A 20,201-nucleotide genomic window follows, 5' to 3' on the forward strand; every position below is an offset into this window, starting at 1 on the left:
ATTTTGTTTATGCCAAAATAATGTTCACATTTTGTTTATGCCAAAATAATGTTCACATTTTGTTTATGCCAAAATAATGTTCACATTTTGTTTATGCCAAAATAATGTTCACATTTTGTTTATGCCAAAATAATGTTCACATTTTGTTTATGCCAAAATAATGTTCACATTTTGTTTATGCCAAAATAATGTTCACATTTTGTTTATGCCAAAATAATGTTCACATTTTGTTTATGCCAAAATAATGTTCACATTTTGTTTATGCCAAAATAATGTTCACATTTTGTTTATGCCAAAATAATGTTCACATTTTGTCTATGTCAAAATAATGTTCACATTTTGTTTATGTCAAAATAATGTTGACATTTTGTCTATGCCAAAATAATGTTCACATTTTGTTTATGTCAAAATAATGTTGACATTTTGTCTATGCCAAAATAATGTTCACATTTTGTTTATGCCAAAATAATGTTCACATTTTGTTTATGCCAAAATAATGTTCACATTTTGTTTATGCCAAAATAATGTTCACATTTTGTTTATGCCAAAATAATGTTCACATTTTGTTTATGCCAAAATAATGTTCACATTTTGTTTATGCCAAAATAATGTTGACATTTTGTCTATGTCAAAATAATGTTCACATTTTGTTTATGTCAAAATAATGTTGACATTTTGTCTATGCCAAAATAATGTTCACATTTTGTTTATGTCAAAATAATGTTGACATTTTGTTTATGTCAAAGTAATGTTCACATTTTGTTTATGCCAAAATAATGTTCACATTTTGTTTATGCCAAAATAATGTTCACATTTTGTTTATGCCAAAATAATGCTGACATTTTGTTTATGTCAAAATAATGTTCACATTTTGTTTATGCCAAAATAATGTTCACATTTTGTTTATGCCAAAATAATGTTCACATTTTGTTTATGCCAAAATAATGCTGACATTTTGTTTATGTCAAAATAATGTTCACATTTTGTTTATGTCAAAATAATGTTGACATTTTGTTTATGCCAAAATAATGTTGACATTTTGTTTATGTCAAAATAATGTTCACATTTTGTTTATGTCAAAATAATGTTCACATTTTGTTTATGTCAAAGTAATGTTCACATTTTGTTTATGCCAAAATAATGTTCACATTTTGTTTATGCCAAAATAATGCTGACATTTTGTCTATGTCAAAATAATGTTCACATTTTGTTTATGTCAAAATAATGTTGACATTTTGTTTATGCCAAAATAATGTTGACATTTTGTTTATGCCAAAATAATGTTCACATTTTGTTTATGCCAAAATAATGTTCACATTTTGTTTATGCCAAAATAATGTTCACATTTTGTTTATGCCAAAATAATGTTCACATTTTGTTTATGCCAAAATAATGTTGACATTTTGTTTATGTCAAAATAATGTTCACATTTTGTTTATGTCAAAATAATGTTCACATTTTGTTTATGTCAAAGTAATGTTCACATTTTGTTTATGCCAAAATAATGTTCACATTTTGTTTATGCCAAAATAATGCTGACATTTTGTTTATGTCAAAATAATGTTCACATTTTGTTTATGTCAAAATAATGTTGACATTTTGTTTATGCCAAAATAATGTTGACATTTTGTTTATGTCAAAATAATGTTCACATTTTGTTTATGCCAAAATAATGTTCACATTTTGTTTATGCCAAAATAATGTTCACATTTTGTTTATGCCAAAATAATGTTCACATTTTGTTTATGCCAAAATAATGTTCACATTTTGTTTATGCCAAAATAATGTTCACATTTTGTTTATGCCAAAATAATGTTCACATTTTGTTTATGTCAAAGTAATGTTCACATTTTGTTTATGCCAAAATAATGTTCACATTTTGTTTATGCCAAAATAATGTTCACATTTTGTTTATGCCAAAATAATGTTCACATTTTGTTTATGCCAAAATAATGTTCACATTTTGTTTATGCCAAAATAATGTTCACATTTTGTTTATGCCAAAATAATGTTCACATTTTGTTTATGCCAAAATAATGTTCACATTTTGTTTATGCCAAAATAATGCTGACATTTTGTTTATGTCAAACTAATGTTCACATTTTGTTTATGTCAAAATAATGTTCACATTTTGTTTATGCCAAAATAATGTTCACATTTTGTTTATGCCAAAATAATGTTCACATTTTGTTTATGCCAAAATAATGTTCACATTTTGTTTATGCCAAAATAATGTTCACATTTTGTTTATGCCAAAATAATGCTGACATTTTGTTTATGTCAAACTAATGTTCACATTTTGTTTATGTCAAAATAATGTTCACATTTTGTTTATGCCAAAATAATGTTCACATTTTGTTTATGCCAAAATAATGTTCACATTTTGTTTATGCCAAAATAATGTTCACATTTTGTTTATGCCAAAATAATGTTCACATTTTGTTTATGCCAAAATAATGCTGACATTTTGTTTATGTCAAACTAATGTTCACATTTTGTTTATGTCAAAATAATGTTCACATTTTGTTTATGCCAAAATAATGTTCACATTTTGTTTATGCCAAAATAATGTTCACATTTTGTTTATGTCAAAATAATGTTCACATTTTGTTTATGTCAAAATAATGTTCACATTTTGTTTATGCCAAAATAATGTTCACATTTTGTTTATGCCAAAATAATGTTCACATTTTGTTTATGCCAAAATAATGTTCACATTTTGTTTATGCCAAAATAATGTTCACATTTTGTTTATGCCAAAATAATGTTCACATTTTGTTTATGCCAAAATAATGTTCACATTTTGTTTATGCCAAAATAATGTTCACATTTTGTTTATGCCAAAATAATGTTCACATTTTGTTTATGCCAAAATAATGTTCACATTTTGTTTATGTCAAAATAATGTTGACATTTTGTTTATGTCAAAGTAATGTTCACATTTTGTTTATGCCAAAATAATGTTCACATTTTGTTTATGCCAAAATAATGTTCACATTTTGTTTATGCCAAAATAATGTTCACATTTCGTTTATGCCAAAATAATGTTCACATTTTGTTTATGCCAAAATAATGTTCACATTTTGTTTATGCCAAAATAATGCTGACATTTTGTTTATGTCAAAATAATGTTCACATTTTGTTTATGTCAAAATAATGTTCACATTTTGTTTATGCCAAAATAATGTTCACATTTTGTTTATGTTAAAATAATGTTCACATTTTGTTTATGTCAAAATAATGTTGACATTTTGTTTATGCCAAAATAATGTTCACATTTTGTTTATGCCAAAATAATGTTCACATTTTGTTTATGCCAAAATAATGTTCACATTTTGTTTATGCCAAAATAATGTTCACATTTTGTTTATGCCAAAATAATGTTCACATTTTGTTTATGCCAAAATAATGTTCACATTTTGTTTATGCCAAAATAATGTTCACATTTTGTTTATGCCAAAATAATGTTCACATTTTGTTTATGCCAAAATAATGTTCACATTTTGTTTATGCCAAAATAATGTTCACATTTTGTTTATGTCAAAATAATGTTCACATTTTATCAAAATTGTAAAAGAGGATAAGTTTATGGCAAAAGCGTTTTTTTAAATAAAAGAGAGAAAAAAGTTTCAGGGGAAAAAGAAAATCGGGTTTGTATTACAATCCACAGAGGTACAAAAAAGTTGTCAAAGAAACAAATATATAATAAAAAAATGTAATGAAAGGCAAGATAAGTTACTTTTCTACCGAACTGGATAAGTTTTTAGTGTTTTCATTTAATGTAAAATATTTATTCAATTTGCAAAACAAGTAATACTGAGCACTACCGAAGAACAGGAAAAAATGGCTGTGATGTCCCTTTACAACTTTGAAGTCTTGATAATCACTTCAAAATAAGAAATAAAACAAAATGGTGGTAGAAACCCACCATATAAATGTCCCGGCAATGTTTATTCAGTGGGTTTTTAACACCGTTTTGTCTTATTTCTTATTTTGAAGTCATTGTTGAGTTATTAAAGACATTGCAGCCATTTTTTCTTGTTTTTTGAACCGAATGAACATTTTACATTAAATAAAAACACTAAAAACTTATCCATATCCATTTGTTATATATTTGTTTTTTTTAACAACTTTTTCATACGTCTGTGGATTGTAATACAAACCCAGAAAATCTTTGGACATGGCTCAATGTCATAAACACTTTCATAAATTGTTTTAATTTTGCAAAAATTACTGCAATCGCGAATTCTAGAAACTCACATGCCGAATTGCATTATAGAATTCTTTTGTTTTGGAAAGAAAATTCCCAACATGATTAAAATTAAATTCTTGATATTTTTTGTATTTGCTGAAATTTACAGTGTGGTACAATCACAAAGAGCCCTTTCTGGAAGAGCTCTGTAGCTCTTCCACATGTAAAAGTCTTCTATCTGTATCTTGGTTTCATGGTAGAGAAGGGGTGGAAATACATAAAATCAAGTGTTTTCATCTCAAAATGTCAGCAAATATACAAACTGAAAATTGACAGATGTTTATAAAACCTCATCGCAATTGGGACGTACACAGGTGAAAAGGTCAAATCAAGTTAGCTGACACACATTTCACTTCTGATCTTCATTCGTTAGGGATTTTTACAGTTTTGTTAATGTGCTTTAAAACCGTGGTTGTTTGCCACATCTTTATGTGCACAGCCATTTCCTTTTCCTACAATTCTAAGGAATGGTTTTATTAATCAACAATTGGTCCTTGGTGCCTAAACACATTGCACATTGCTTCCCTTTGCTGTATAAGCTTAAAAAAAGCTTGCTGTATAAGTGTAAAACTGTGCAAAGAAATAAAAATAAAAATTGCTGGATGGATACAATTCGTGTGTGACATACAATAGGAATAGAAACAAAAACTAAAATGTTACAAAAGTTATAAAAATGAATTCAAGTCATTAAAACATTCTTCAACTTACTCTGCATTAATGAATCCGTTCTGCTGCGTGAAGGAGCTTCCTTTTGATAGAACATGAGATAACCGGACAGAATTAAGAGCTGAGGCGTTGTCGACAGAAGTGTCTAAGCAAGCCTAAAAATGAACAAAATAGAAATTCAGATAAGAAAAAATATGTCAATTTACAAAAATATATTTTTGCTTAAATCAGTGCAAAAAATCGATTTCTATTTGCATTATGTCTTCTTTGTGTGTCTTTGAAGCAACATGGTTATGCAAAAGTTTCAATTTTTTTATGCAGTCTTTTGCATTATTGTTGTATTCTGTAAGATATTTCAAGATTCATAAATTGGGCAGGGAAGGCAATGTTGCATCGTCAGCATCTTTCTTTCCACATTCACAAATGATTGGCTCAGTTTTGTAGCCCTATTTGTTAATAACTTTTAATTGCCTCCATTCTTGTTCTCAGATGGTTACGCGTTTTCATGTGAGCCCAGGTGAGGACCTTGAAAGGAGAGATTTCCATATCAGTAGGAGGAGGAGTCTGGACTATAGGGAGGGTGAGGAACTGTCTTGATGCCCATCTTGGTCAAATAGTTTGTGACAAGGATTGAGTTGTGGACTAGTGCATTCACACAAATCTTCCATATCTTCAGTTTCTCACGGATAATTGTGTGTACAGTTCCCACACTGACATCAGACTGTACATTTATTGTCTCTATAGACATACGACGGTCCTTATCCATGAAATTCTTTATTTGGCCAATCAACTCTGGTGTTCTGACTTCCTTACTCCACCCATACCTCCGTTAGCTGTTTAGTAATGACAGAAGTTCCCTGAACCTACTCCACCTACTCTGTTGTAATCACACTAGCACCATCTCCTCTCTGTGCTCCAATGACACACGTGCATGCACAAAACCCTTATCCCTGAGTGGCATTCGGGCCTTGATAAGTGGTAACCCCCATGTAAAAAAAAAACATCCAAAAAGACATCAAAAACACCAAATAACTTTACTCGTGTCAGGGATGTTTATCTCCCTCTCACGGCAGGATAATGTGACACTAGGGTTAGAAAATGAAATTTGAAAGTCTAGCACCCTAACCTACAAAAATGCCTGAGTAGCCCCATCAGCATCCTCTAGTAGAGGGCACATCATGGGATTAGCAATAGACTAACCCCTTAAGAGAGAAGGTAAAGCCTAGGTGGGTGGACCCCCTAGAACTGCACAGGATTGCAATCATACTTCAGTCGATGGGAAACATTCATGTCTGCTGAGTTCAAATAGTGCGTCAAATTATTTTTAAAATGAATGATGAGATGCTGTCATATGAGATGTGACTACATGTGAGGCATGTGTCTTATTAAAAATTCCAATATTTAATGAAAAAACTATTAAAAATACACAGGTAATAATATATATATATATATATATATATATATACTAGCAAATGTACCCGTCATTACCTGGTATTAAACGTAACATTAAATTCCTTAAAAAAAAAATTTTTTAAATTAAATAAAAAGAAATGGAAATAAACTGAAAAAATGTGCATGCGAATATGGTTTTTTCGAAACAATTCACTTTTTGTAAGTAAAAAAGAAATACTTGAGCTGAGATCGAAACCAAAACCTAAAAACTGTGAGTCAAGTATGATAACCATTAGACCAGCTTGACATGATCTTTAAAAAGTGTTTTCAAACCTACTTATTCTTAACATAATGTAAACGATTCGCACATGAGCACTCGATAAACAGTTGACAAACATAAAAATCCAATGATCCCCAAGTACCAATTTTTTTATTTTTACCCTCTTAGCAGCCCTTTTTTCAGGATGAAATCCAATTAAAAAGTTTCCACCTGTCTGAATGACCTATATACTAATTTTCAAGTCTGTAGATAAAAAATTTGTTGAGTATATAGATTGAGAATTATCCTCACACACACATTCTCACTTTTATATATATATATGTTGCTGTTATTCTTTTTAAAGATATTAATAGTTTGTAAACCCTGTTTTTGTATTTAATTTCATTAATTTCATTTATTTTCATTAATTTCATTAAATTAATTTCATTTATTTTCATTATTTTCATTAATTTCCATTAATTTCATTTAATTTCAATAGCAATGAGGGAGTTACTTGCCTTTTTGTTTGCATATAAATGCATCGCCCTTTTTATTGACAGGACGTATTTTATTTTTTAAATTTTCTTTTTAAATATTTATATATTTTTATGTGCATAAAATTTATCCATGAATATGGATATTTCTGGCTATCAGCCATCGTCAGCATTACTGAACCTTTTTGCAAGATGGAACCTATGACTACACAATCTGCAGTCTGGCATTAAAATATATATACAAATATACAATATTCTACCCTCTTCACCAACAATCTGGGTAATTTATTTAACATGCACACAAAATAACAGTGAAAGAAAATAACAGCCTGCACACCAACTTTAAACCAATAGATTAATTTAAGGTACTTGTACAGTTTAATCAAGACATTAAAAAATGAAAACATTAAAATATTAAAAAAAAAAAGTTATATAATATGTACTCGTTATGCAATAATGTTTTAATAAAAATTTTCATACAAAAAAAAATTTTCACTTAATTTGATAAGTAATTTTTTTACAGAGGAAAATCAAATTTTAATAAGATCGATCGTATCATCGCCATCTTGCCTATTTCCGGGAATAAGGATTAAAAAGGGATTAACAAAGGACAAAATGAAAAAGGGATTAAAAAAAAGAACAGATAAACTCTGTAAAATAAGTGAAAAAACTAAAATATTTATCTATGTATTTTTCCTGCCCGTGTTTCAAAATAATCTCATCAAATTTTGACAAACTTTAAGCGGTGAAGTTATCTTCTCTGGTGCTCCCCCCCCCCCGCCCTCATCCGTGAAAAACAAATGGCTGCAATACATTCACTTTCATTAAAGTTTCATTTTCCTTCTTTTTTTTTCTTTTTTTATTTACAAGGTGGTCACCACGTATCAGGGCCCGGAAGCCACTCGGGGATAAGGGTTATTGTGTGTACAGTACATTAATGTTGGAGATTTGATAAAGTGTGTTACTTAAGGAGGCGGTTCATCAGGAATTTGTTTACATTGGACTTGAAGACATCCAGGTTGTATTCAGGTGGGAAACAGGCAACCGGAACAGTTCCACAGGCGTGCACTTCTAAGAAAGAAGTTTTGTTCATGGAATCTATGTTTTGATTTTGCCACAGATAAAGAGTGGGGAAAATTTTTGACAGTGGTTTCAGCTAGACGGGTGTTTATCGTGAAAGATTGGCGAGGGGGGACCAGAGATTAGAGTTCAGATGAGCACCTGCCATGGTAGTAACGATAAAACAAAGACAGGCTCGCAACGTCTCTCCTGTGGGAAAGAGGTTGCAGGAAAGAGAAAAGGGCATCACCCACTAGGCCATGAAGTCTATTTTGTACTCTGTCAAGGACGGATAGGCTGTTTTTAGCAGCTCCTTCCCAGATGTGGCAGCAGTACTCCATCCTTAGGCGTACTTGGCTTTTATACAGATAGAGAATTGCATCAGGAGTGAGATATCTTCTGGAGCGGTAAAAGGATCCTACCATTTTTCCGGCGACCTTAGCAACTGACTTGATGTACGTATTCCATTTCAGGTCAGGAGTAAAGGTCAAGCCCAGAAGCTTATCAAAACACGGAGCTTCCCCTAGACGAGAGCTACCCATTTTTTTTTTTTTTTTTTACATGGGGGTAACCACTTATCAAGGCTAAGGGCTATTGCGTGTACAGTAATCAATGAGATAGTATTGTAGTAATCATTAGTATTAGAGATTTGATAAAGTGTCTTAAGGGGGCGGTTTGTCAGGAATTTGTTTATGTTGGATTTGAAGACATCCAAGTTGTAGTCAGGTGGGAAACAGGCGAACGGAAGAGAGTTCCACAATCGTGCACTTCTGAGAAAGAAGCTCTACTCATGGAATCTACGTTTGGATTTAGGCACAGATAAAGAGTGGGGAAAATTATTGACAGTAGTTTCAGCTAGACGGGTGTTTCTCGTGAAAGATTGGCGAGGGGGGGGGGCAGAGATTGGAGCTCAGACGAGCACTTGCCATGGAAAAAACGCTAAAACAAAGACAGGCTCGCAACGTCTCTTCTGTGGGAGAGAGGCTGCAGGGAAGAGAAAAGGACATCCCCCACCAAACCATGAAGTCTATTTTATACTCTGTCAAGGTAGGATAGGCTGTTTTTAGCAGCTCTTGCTCAGATGTGGCAGCAGTACTCCATCCTTGGACGTACTTGGCTTTTATACAGATAGAGAATTGCATCAGTAATGAGATATCTTCTGGAGCGGTAGAAGGATCCCACCATTTTCCCAGCATACCTGGCAACAGATTTGATGTACGTGTTCCATTTCAGATCAGGAGTAAAGGTCAAACCCAGAAGCTTGTCAAAACATGGAGCCTCCCCAAGACGAGAGCCATTCATTTCAATTGATGCCAGATGGGGATCAGAGCGTTGATGATGTAAAGATAGAAGTTTGGTTTTGGATGCATTAAAAGTGACCAGCAACCTCTTCCCCCACTGTACCATGCGCTCAAGATCAGAGGAGAGAGAATTAGAGAGAACTTTGTCATTTACGATGACAAAGTTCTCTCTTGATGTGTTGCCATAGATGGTCGTGTCATCAGTATAGATGTCAACGAATGATTTAAGTATGTCTTTTGGGAGATCATTGATGTAGATCAGGAAGAGAGTTGGGCCGAGGATGGACCCCTGGGGGACTCCAGCATTAATACTGTGGGCCTCTGATTTCTGCCCATCAACCACTATTCTTATGAGCCTATCGGAGACAAATGATTTAATGATAGAGAAAACATTTTCAGTTATACCGTAGCTGGAAATCTTGTGAAATAGGCCCTTATGCCATACCTTATTGAAGGCTTTTGATATTTTTTTTTTTTTTTTTTTTACACAGTCATCACCACTTATCAAGGCCCGGAAGCCACTCAGGGATAAGGGTTATTGCAAGTACATTACGTTAATGTGGAGATTTGATGAAGTTTTTACTTAAGGGGGCGGTTCATTAGGAATTTGTTAACATTGGACTTGAAGACATCCAAATTGTAGTCCGGTGGGAAGGAGGCAGACGGAACAGAGTTCCACAGGCGTGAAATATGGGGATTTGATGGCCTTCGTCGCATAGGGTAGAATTAGCTGCAAAGTTCTATATGTCAAGAGCAATTGCCCTAGAGAGGAAGCCTTTGTCAAGGTATTCGCTAATCCTATGAGATATAACAGTTAGCACATCTGCTGTAGATCTGGCAGAACGGAAACCATATTGCATGTCACTAAGAAAGTTATTTTTGCTGAGGTGGTTGACTACTTCTCTATTTAATATGGATTCCAGCAGCTTACTTATGACACATAGGATACTTATTGGTCAGTACTGAGAGAGAGATAACTTATCACCTGAGTTCTTAAATACATGTAAAAAAAAAAAACCTACTTCAAATTAATTGATGTTCTGTATGAAAACTTCATTCCATAACAGATATGTACAATATAACTTTTTTTTCAATATTTTCATTTTTTAATGTCTTTATTAAACTGTATGAGTATTTCATTTAGTAAATAAAATAATATTAAAGGCAATAAGAAGGGGTTAGTTACCTTACACAGGGCACATCGCGACTCCGTTGTGTGACCCAATTGGGAGTCAAGTTTTTCTGCAGTTCTGAAATTCAAAGGAGGAAAAATCATCAAAAAGAAACCCTTCGAAAAATTGGAAAATTCAGTTCTTTCTTTCCTTTCTTTATTTCCTTTCTTTCTTTCCTTTCTTTCTTTCTTTCCTTTCTTTATTTGAAGGGGGGGGGGCTTCCACTTCAAATTTGATCTTTAAAAATTTCAGAATGGCAAACAGTTTACAGCCGTCATTCACACAAATTTTCCAGTTAAAGTCATCACACTTCAGTCGTGTAGGTACACATGCTGCAGTCCCAACTCGGAAAATCATGCTGCTTTTCTGAAAAGAGGCTTTTTATTCCAGCCGGAACCATCTTGTCTGCATATGAGTAAACGAGATATCAAATTATTTCCTTGCCAGTATATAATCAGATACGGCCACCTTTTTGCGCTTTTCATTTTTTTCCATGCAAACGAACCTTACACATTACATAAAGTTTTTTTCGCACTTACTGTGGCATTCACCCTAGACAAGATGAACAAAGGAGGAAGTTTCATGGGAATATCAAATTCACAAGCGGTCCGTAGTTGCTTGTAAACTCACAACTTACAAGCGACTCATATTACTTGATACTGTAACAGAGTACGTGTGGGCACGTGAAAATAGTAGCAGCAGCCGAAGGATAGCTGGCTAGCGAAGGAAGGCAGCAGCAGCATTTGAGCCTGTATGCAAATTAGCAAGAGTGCGTGGGCATGCATCACAAGAAAAACAAAAAAGGACAGCATGTGGGAGAAGAGAGAAGCAAAGTGAGCACGGGGAAAGATGGACGTGTAAAGTCGAAGGCAAAAAATATCAGAGTTTGTGTTTTTTGTGGTTTGTTTATTTTTATACTAGTGAACACCCAACTCGACAACCGCCAATGTGGGAGATAAAAAGAAAGAAATCCGTAACACACAACATTGGAGTCAGCAAAATTGTTTTGCAATGTAGCATGTGGTCTTACAGATTAATACGACAAAAATTTCCCCTTAAAGCAACACCATCAGTACAAATAATACTAATTTTAATGATAAAAATAAATCTTATATATTCCCCTCAATCCCATATCTACCCCCTTACAGAAACAATTCAAACCTAACCTAAAAATATCAACTTCTAAAACAATTAAGGATTTACTTAACACTAAATCCCATATCCACCTTTTAAGGACAATTCAGTCTGACAGCAATAAAGCCACTATCAGACTGATTTGTACTGTAATTTTATGATAAAAAACATTCACAGACATGTTTCATCTTCACTGAGAATGATCAGTGTGGTTATATTGAAATGTTTCACAGAAGCCTATTAATCATCAGAATCCAAAGCTTTAACTAATACAGCCATCATGAAAACAGTATTAAAGGGGAAATAAATTTTATTTATCATTATGAACATGGTAAACCCCAAAGAAAGTACTTTTTCTAAAGGAGAGAACATTACATAAATAAAAGCATTATTCAATACGTATGTAGATTGGTGATCTTTTAAAACAATGCATTTCAGGTGAAAACATTATTACGTATTTACGTGTAATATCGAAATTAGTATAATTCCAAAAAATAATCCAGTAGGAAAAATAATTACAGTAAAAATGAAAATGATCAATTTATACAGATTTATTGTATATTTTTAATGTTGAAGAGTTCCCAAATTTCCAGGGGAGGTAACTACAATCAATGAATCTGACAATCCCCAATTTCAAAATACAATATTTCAAACTGTTCTTGTGGATGATTTTTTTTCTAAAAACTATATTTAGAACATCTATTGGATCATTTTTCATAATTTTGAAATGTATACCAATTTCGCCATGCCATGTAAGTACATGTTTACACATGAAATGCATTGGTTTAAAAGATCCCCAATTCACGCAATCACTCATTATTCATATTTCTCTCAAAGGAGTATGAACTCTCCAAAATCCAAATGACACAATCATCAATGATTTCTTGTTGCTTACCTTGTTATATTGCATACAGTTGCTGGATACTCTGCATGTAAACCTGTCACAAATTTTTCTGTTAATCTCTCAATACTTGATTGCGACGTTGTCTGGAAAGAGGAGAAAAGAATAGAAGAATTGGATGACCAAAAAATATGTTTTCATAAAAAGGAATATTCTGCTCTGTTAGCAGCATCATTTAAATATTGTATAAATATTGTTTAAATATGATTAATAGATGTTTTAGAAAGCCATACTGATGCATCATATTGAAAGAAAAATAAAACCCGATAAATTGTTAAGAGGGAATTATATATATATATATATATATATATATATGTGTTGTTAATAAAAGGATAAAATAAATCTGACTGTATAAATTAAAATGTCATTTTGTAGAATATATTGTGATAAAGTATAAAAACTTATATGTGCCACTTTTAACTTTCTCTCTTGATAAAGCCTACACAACAATTGGTTGAAACGTTGAGTTTTAAGTCTTCCACATTTCCATTTTTATAAATAATATTTCAGATTAAAACTCCATTTTTAAATTCATACAAGATTTTTTAACCTTTTTTTCTATCTTTATAAATATTCCTATACATTTTTTTTATTCTCATAATTTCTTATGTGTCTTTATGCTGTGCAAGATGCCAGTCCCATAAATCCCAGATTCATTCCCACTGTGTGCAGTGTTGTTTGATATCTCATACACACACTTTTCATCTCTGATTGAATACTTAAAAATCACTGTGGTTTTTCTCATAAAAAAAATATATATATATATCGATAAATTTTTCTGCCTAAGATCCAAAACATGTGATTTTTCTATTGAATATTAAAATAAATTATGTTTATTTTTTTATTTTTTCATTTAATATTAATTGCTGTTAATTCTGATATTGAAGTGATAACATGTGTCTTTATTTGTGTTTCGTTTAAAATAATGAAATCTTTAAAAAATAAACATGATTAAAATATACAACTTCACTTGATTTGTTGACAGACAATATTTTAACAAAATTATTATTATATGAAATTATACATTTAACTAACATATAAAAATACAAAAAACAATATTATATAAAATTATTTTAATATTAGATAAATATATATATATATATACATATATATTATATAAAAATATTCAAAAATATTTATATTTAAAATTATTATCATTATATAAAAGTATATTTTTATAAGATAAAAATACATATTTTATTATATAAAAATATGAAAAACGATATTATAAAATATTCAAAAATAATATTATTATTATTACATAAAAATACGAAAAACAATATTATTATATAAAATTATTTATTTTCTTATATAAAAATGCAAAAAATATTATTAAATAAAATCATTTTATTAATATATAAAAATGCAAAAACAATATTATTATATAAAATGATATATTTTATTGTTATATAAAAATGCAAAAAATAATATTATTAAATAAAATGATATATTTTATTGTTATATAAAAATACAAAAACTTATATAAAATCTTAAGAGAGAGAAATCAGGTTGAAGTTTGATTTCATAACAAAGTTTTTGATTGACGTAAGGATAAAAATCTATTGACAAATGTTTCTACTTGTGCGCAACACAAACTGTCAACTTTGTAGGTCAAAGCAATTTGACTTCAAATAAATGAGAGAGAAATAAACATTCCATGTTGTGGATATTTTTTTTTTATATTTATACATGAATATACCTGCTCATAATTATTAAATTTTGATTAAAAACAGAAGAAAGTTTCTTCATAAAAACAAAAATGGCTTTGCCAAAATAAAACCTGAAAACAAATAGTTATAAATGGAAAATTTTTATTATATTCTTACAATAAAATATGAAATTTTATGTTATGCTTTGAAATAATTACAAATTTTTAGATGAATGATGTATTTATATCTAAAATTGTCTTAAGTTTCAAATAAGATGTATGTATATGTATATTCAGTCTTAAAGTCTAACAATGGAAATACTATTTCAAACTTATGTGCGACAGACCAACAGAAATGTTATTGTGTAACTACATTTTTGTCTATTTCTCAGTTGATAACATCTACAGATTTGAATAGTTTTTTCCTTTTTATTATTAATTATTTATTTATTGAAATAAAAAATGCAATAACAAAAGATAAATAATTTTTAATAATGTTAATTATAAAAATAATTACAAAATTATATCCACTACAATGCATTTTAATCTTTTGTTAATAATTAAAAAAAATTAATTACTATATGTCCATATATATATATATATTAGATTGTTGAAAACGAGGCTACATCAAAGGGAGGTGACTCTCATATTTTTGTCCAAGGTTGCTAGATTGACCTTTACTAAGCTAAATTTTGTGAATTTGGCTTTTTTTGTAGCAGTTTGGTCTTCAAAAATTATAATTGGTCTTTTTCAAAGCGTAACATACAGACTAATTAATGAAGGAATATGCATTGAAAGTTTTGAAAGTTGCATCCAATAATTTTAGAGAAATTAAAATAATATTACCATAACAAAATTATTTATAGTTTTTATAACAATTTGGTTGCAGTGATCATTTAAAAACAAAATGATACCATAATTAAATTTAACTTTCAAAATCCAATTAAAGAAAACAGAAAATAACTTTGATTTAAAAAAGAAGAACAATGTAGTTTTAAAAAAGTGAAACAAAGTAAAAAAGACTCTTGAACAACACCGAATTGTTAGTTAAATATAAAGTGATTCTTGGTTAGCATAAAACTCCTGATTGATTTGTTTTACAACATATCAACCCATTTCAGATGATTGAATGCTGAATTTTTTTTGTAAAATTTTTATACTTCAAGTTTTTTATGTCTTCATATATTCATGACGTTGTTAAAGAGCATCTCTCCTCTCTCTCTGGCTCTTTCATACTCTCTCTATTTTCTCTCTGTGTGTCTCTATTAGATAGTAGATCGAGAGAGAGAGGGAGAGGGTGGGAGGAGGTCAGAGAAATATTTTTGTAGTTAATCCACGTTGCAGGAAGTGACGTTTCATCTAACCGGATGTCATGTGATGCTACGTGGCAAGGTTGGTGAAACGTTGAGTCTCTCAGAAAATGCCGAGCCGAGCAGAAGTCTAAAATGGTTCTCTCCTAAGTAAGGGGGGAGATGCGCGCCCCAGACGTGGGACGTGGTAGGTACCCACAGTGGAGACCATCGATGGCGGCATCTGCAGATCATGCCTGGGAGAATAAAAGGTTGAAAACCCAACATCTGTCTTCATCTTGTGTATTCCGGCGAAAACAGCAAGAGAGCTCCACCCAGATGAAGACTCTCCCAGAGCAGCGGAACCAGGTATGAATCTTCTTTAATTCAAACACATAAATACACAACAAGCGTCCTAACCACTAGACAAACGGTTTAAGGGATCTTGGGTGCCGTTCTCTCGTCTCTTAACACTCGTAATATCTCTCTCTCTCATCGTCGTAAACTTCTTCTCTTCAGTAGTAAAATGGACACGTCATCACCAGGGTACCAGTATCCCTCAAGTAAAGTGTCCAAGTCAAATCCTCTTCTTCTCCCTCCCTTATGTAACAACGTTTGGTTTCCTTTTTAGGTTTTTTAATGCAAAATCCGGGTTAGAATGAAACTCCTGATTGAAATTTTTGTTCCACTGATTTTAATTTCAATTACACAAGATTAGTTTCAATCATTTTCAGACAATCAAATGGAGGCTTAATATCAATAAATTTACATAAATTTCAGCAGACATTTATTTTTTTCACAATATGTATATACAAAAACATGCAATTAGGAAATTACATTTTTGTTTTTTTTATTATTCAATTTTCACCCCAAACAAGGCAAGTGCCACTTTGAAGTAGGGGGCTACTATCAGGGACATAATTTGCGGGAGCATTATGAAGGGAGATGAGTAGAAAGATGTTTGTTCACATTACACTTGAACTTCTGCATGTCAGTACAGTTGGGAAAGCAGTATCCCGGAAGGGAGTTCCAAAGATTTGCAGTTCTGGGGAAGAAACTATTGGAGTAAAAGGCTTTCTTACACCTAGGGACCTCTACTGTAAAGGGGTGGGACAGTTGCTTGTCGGGTTTGTCGGGGGTAGTCATGTCGAGGAGGTACAAGTGCTTGTAGTTCATCAGAGCATTCACCATTAAAGTATTTGTAGAACAGACAAAGGGATGCAACATTTCGTCAATGGGACAGAGGCTGAAGCCTAGATGACAGTTCAGGACCTATCAGGTTGGCGACTCTCTTTTGAACGCTGTCCAGGAGTGAGAGACAAGCAGCAGATGCACCAGCCCAAATGGTGGCCTTATAGAGGTACAGGATACTTTCAGGCGTAAGTAATTTTCTGACACGGTAGAGAGCCCACCTTCTTTACAGCAACCTTGACAATGCTCTCAATGTATATATTCCAATTCATGTTCCCTGTAAACGTTAGGCTGAGGAGTTTAAAGGAAGTACTTTCGAGTAGTGTGTTCTTGGCCATTACTATTGGTGGTAGAGAAGGTTTCTTGTAGTTATTGGAGGAAACAAGTTTAGTCTTGGCAGCATTGAATGTGACCATCCATTTTTGTCCACATTCTACTACAGATTGGAGGTCATCCTCTAGTGTTCCTGCCATTTCCTTAGATATGTGTTCATTTGTTTTCCCCTCATGCCTGTTATAGAGAGTGGTGTCATCGGCAAATATACCCATCTCCGAAACAATTTTATCAGGGAGGTCATTTATGAATATCAGGAATAATTTTAATTTTTTACTGATATTCTTTCCAAACAGATGCAAAAGGTTACTGAAAATTAGATGCCAGATTTCAAAAAGCATTTTAAATGGGAATTGTACAGTGAAGTGTTCGTACACACTACATTTAAATTTCAGTTGGGGAAACAGGGAGAAAATTCCAAAGGCAAATAATTGGAGGAAAAAATTATCAGAGTAGAAAGTTTTCTAGCATCGAAAGATTTCTGCAGTGAAGAGTGGGATTTTGCAGCAGACTTGGCAGTATCATCTATGTATTTGTTCAGAAAAAGATTCAATCTTTAGTTTAGTCATACCAATGACTACAAAAATGGTATTTGATGCCTTCTTTATAAACGTCAGCATTATAATGCGAGGATCAAACGTAAGTGGAGCTATCCCAGGAAAACTCTCCCCTACATCTCATGTAGTAGCCAACAAAAAGTGAAAATCTATATCAGAATTGATGGTTTTCATTGAGAGAATAATCAAGTTCCAGCCATTCTCGACCATTATTGAGGTGACGCGTTCTTTGTTGGCTGTTCTTGGTTCTGTGCAGTTCTAGGAGGTTCAACCTCCCAGGCTTTTCCTTTTCACCCTTTGAGAAGAGGTTAGGTTATTACTATTCGCCTGAGGCGCCCCTACCAGGAAATGTCGAGGGGCTTACCCTGGCATATTTTTGTAGGCCAGTGCTCTTCCACTAGAGTGTTAGCTTTTCGAATTTCACTTTCTCGACTTTGTGTAACATCTTCCCATCATGAAAGAACGATAAACATCAAATAATTGCAAAACAACAAGTCAGATAAACATGAATGAAATGCAATTTCATTTTATGGCAAAGTACAACGGATGTTATATTTATCCTGAGACAAATACAACTACAGTCAATCCATTTATTTCCATTTTATAAATAATTTGTTCATTTTTATTGTTAATTATGAAAATTTATATTTTTATTTTTTTATGGTTCGATTTAAAATCTTATTGACAAGCATTTTTCAATACAAAATACAGGTATATTTAAATGAAAACAAAAAAAAAATGATTTTATCTGTACTCCTTGTCAGATAATTGAAAATTCTGTCTACTTTCTTTACAGGTTTTTAATGTTTTTTCTTTTAAGAATTTGAATTAATCTTCAAACTTTCACAAGAAACACTCATCTAATTGAAAACACTATCAATAATTCCCCCCCCCCACTTTTTATATGTGCCTAAACCTAAATGTAGATTCCATGAACAAAGCTTCTTTCTTAGAACTGCACGCCTGCGGAACTGTCTTTCATTTTCCTGCTTTCCAGCTGACTACAATATGGTTGTCTTCAAGTCCAACGTAAACAAGTTCCTGACGAGCCGTTCCACTTCAGTTAACAAATTTACCAAATTTCCATTACTAACGATTACTATATTGTCCAATTGATTACTGTACACTCTCTAACCCTTATCCTCAAATGGCCTCTGGGCCTTGATAAATGGTGATGCCTATGTAAAAAAAAAAAAAAAATGATCCTCTTACAGGTCTTTTCATTTTTTGAGAGGAGGGCAAGTTAAAAAATTGCAATGCAAATGTTTATTTTGAATTTGTACAATGTTGATTTTTTTTTGTTATAATATGTGGATAAATTCCTTATAAACCTGCTAATCTAATCCATCGTATAAACAGTAGTTGTGTGTGCGTGTCAGAATAAAATAAAAAACTACAAAACAAACACCCACAAAGTTGGTATATTCTTGATCAGCATTGCCTCAAATGATTATCTAAACATTAGACGAAAATTATTTATTCCTGGACCCCAAACTGATGCAGATTTCGTCAGAGATGGAGGAGGGGCACTCAATCCTTTTTTTTTTCCCAGCCATTCTCATGCACTAACTGATTATCAATGAGTTTAGAGTCCCTTAGTTGTCTGAATGTGTCCAGAGATAGAATGAGTGGAAGAGAAGGAGGAAGTGGAGAAAGGGAGAGGAGAAAAGGGAAAAAAGAAAGAAAGATAATGAGATGGATAAAGAGAGGGCTAAAAAGATTTTTAAAAATTTTGCCCCCGGACAACGCTAGGTAACCCTACTAGCATAATAATATAATGTAGATTTTCTTTTTGTGGATCTGTAAATGCATTCAACAATGATCAACAAAACATTTTGTTTTTTTCCCCATTAACACCTGCGGCAGATTGGACATAAAAGAAATTACTTTTGAATCAAATGAATTCAATTCAAGATTAATCTAAAGATCTATTAGAAAAAACTTACCATTGTTGTAATTGATGTGTTTGTCACGGAGTCGACAGAATTGTAAGCATTGTATAAAGCAACTTCTTTACTGGTATAATCTCTGAAAAAAATAAAAACAAATGATTAATAATAAACTGAATAAAGGAGAAAGCGTATGTATCGACCATATATGAAGGTTTATATCTGAAGTGAAAGGAGGTCGCTTTTATTTTGTTTCTTATACTTGATTAAAATCCAACGGAAAGGGTAGAAATTAGGATGCTTGTTAAGATAGATACGACAGATTGATTTTTCAAAATATATTGTTTTAAGAAAAAACAACAGTACTTACTTAACTGTCATGTAGTAAATAGTAATATATCTAAAAAAATTATGAATATCCATTATTGAGTAGAAAATTATTTATCATTAAAAATAATTTTTACAGAAAATTGGGGGCAATGGCATTTTCCCCAGATATGGACACCTTGAAGATTGTGAATACAATGGAATACTTATCTCCCTTTTCGTCACTATAATGGCCGACATTTTGTTTTAGCCAATAGCAATAATCTTTTTATTTTACTAAAAAAACAATAGCAGTTGTTCTACTCCATGAATTTTTGTAATTTGGGATATATTACTA

The 20,201-nt window shown here is 31.8% G+C and overlaps 1 protein-coding gene across 3 annotated transcripts in view; it reads right to left on the minus strand.

The window, feature by feature from the left end:
- Window positions 1-20,201, minus strand: part of LOC145277525 (cytoplasmic tRNA 2-thiolation protein 2-like) — a 179,222-nt gene that overhangs the window by 10,929 nt on the left and 148,092 nt on the right. For all 3 annotated transcript variants that reach the window (XM_080128966.1, XM_080128968.1, XM_080128967.1), the window contains exons 9-12: window positions 19,595-19,676; window positions 12,625-12,716; window positions 10,610-10,673; window positions 4,961-5,073 (exon numbers count right to left, since the gene is read on the minus strand). In XM_080128966.1, the coding sequence (XP_079985092.1) occupies window positions 4,961-5,073; window positions 10,610-10,673; window positions 12,625-12,716; window positions 19,595-19,676 (351 nt within the window). The remainder of the gene's footprint in view (window positions 1-4,960; window positions 5,074-10,609; window positions 10,674-12,624; window positions 12,717-19,594; window positions 19,677-20,201) is intronic.

Source organism: Euprymna scolopes, chromosome 6 (assembly GCF_053919585.1).
Source record: "Euprymna scolopes isolate OS-2025 chromosome 6, ASM5391958v1, whole genome shotgun sequence".
NCBI lineage: Eukaryota > Metazoa > Mollusca > Cephalopoda > Sepiida > Sepiolidae > Euprymna > Euprymna scolopes.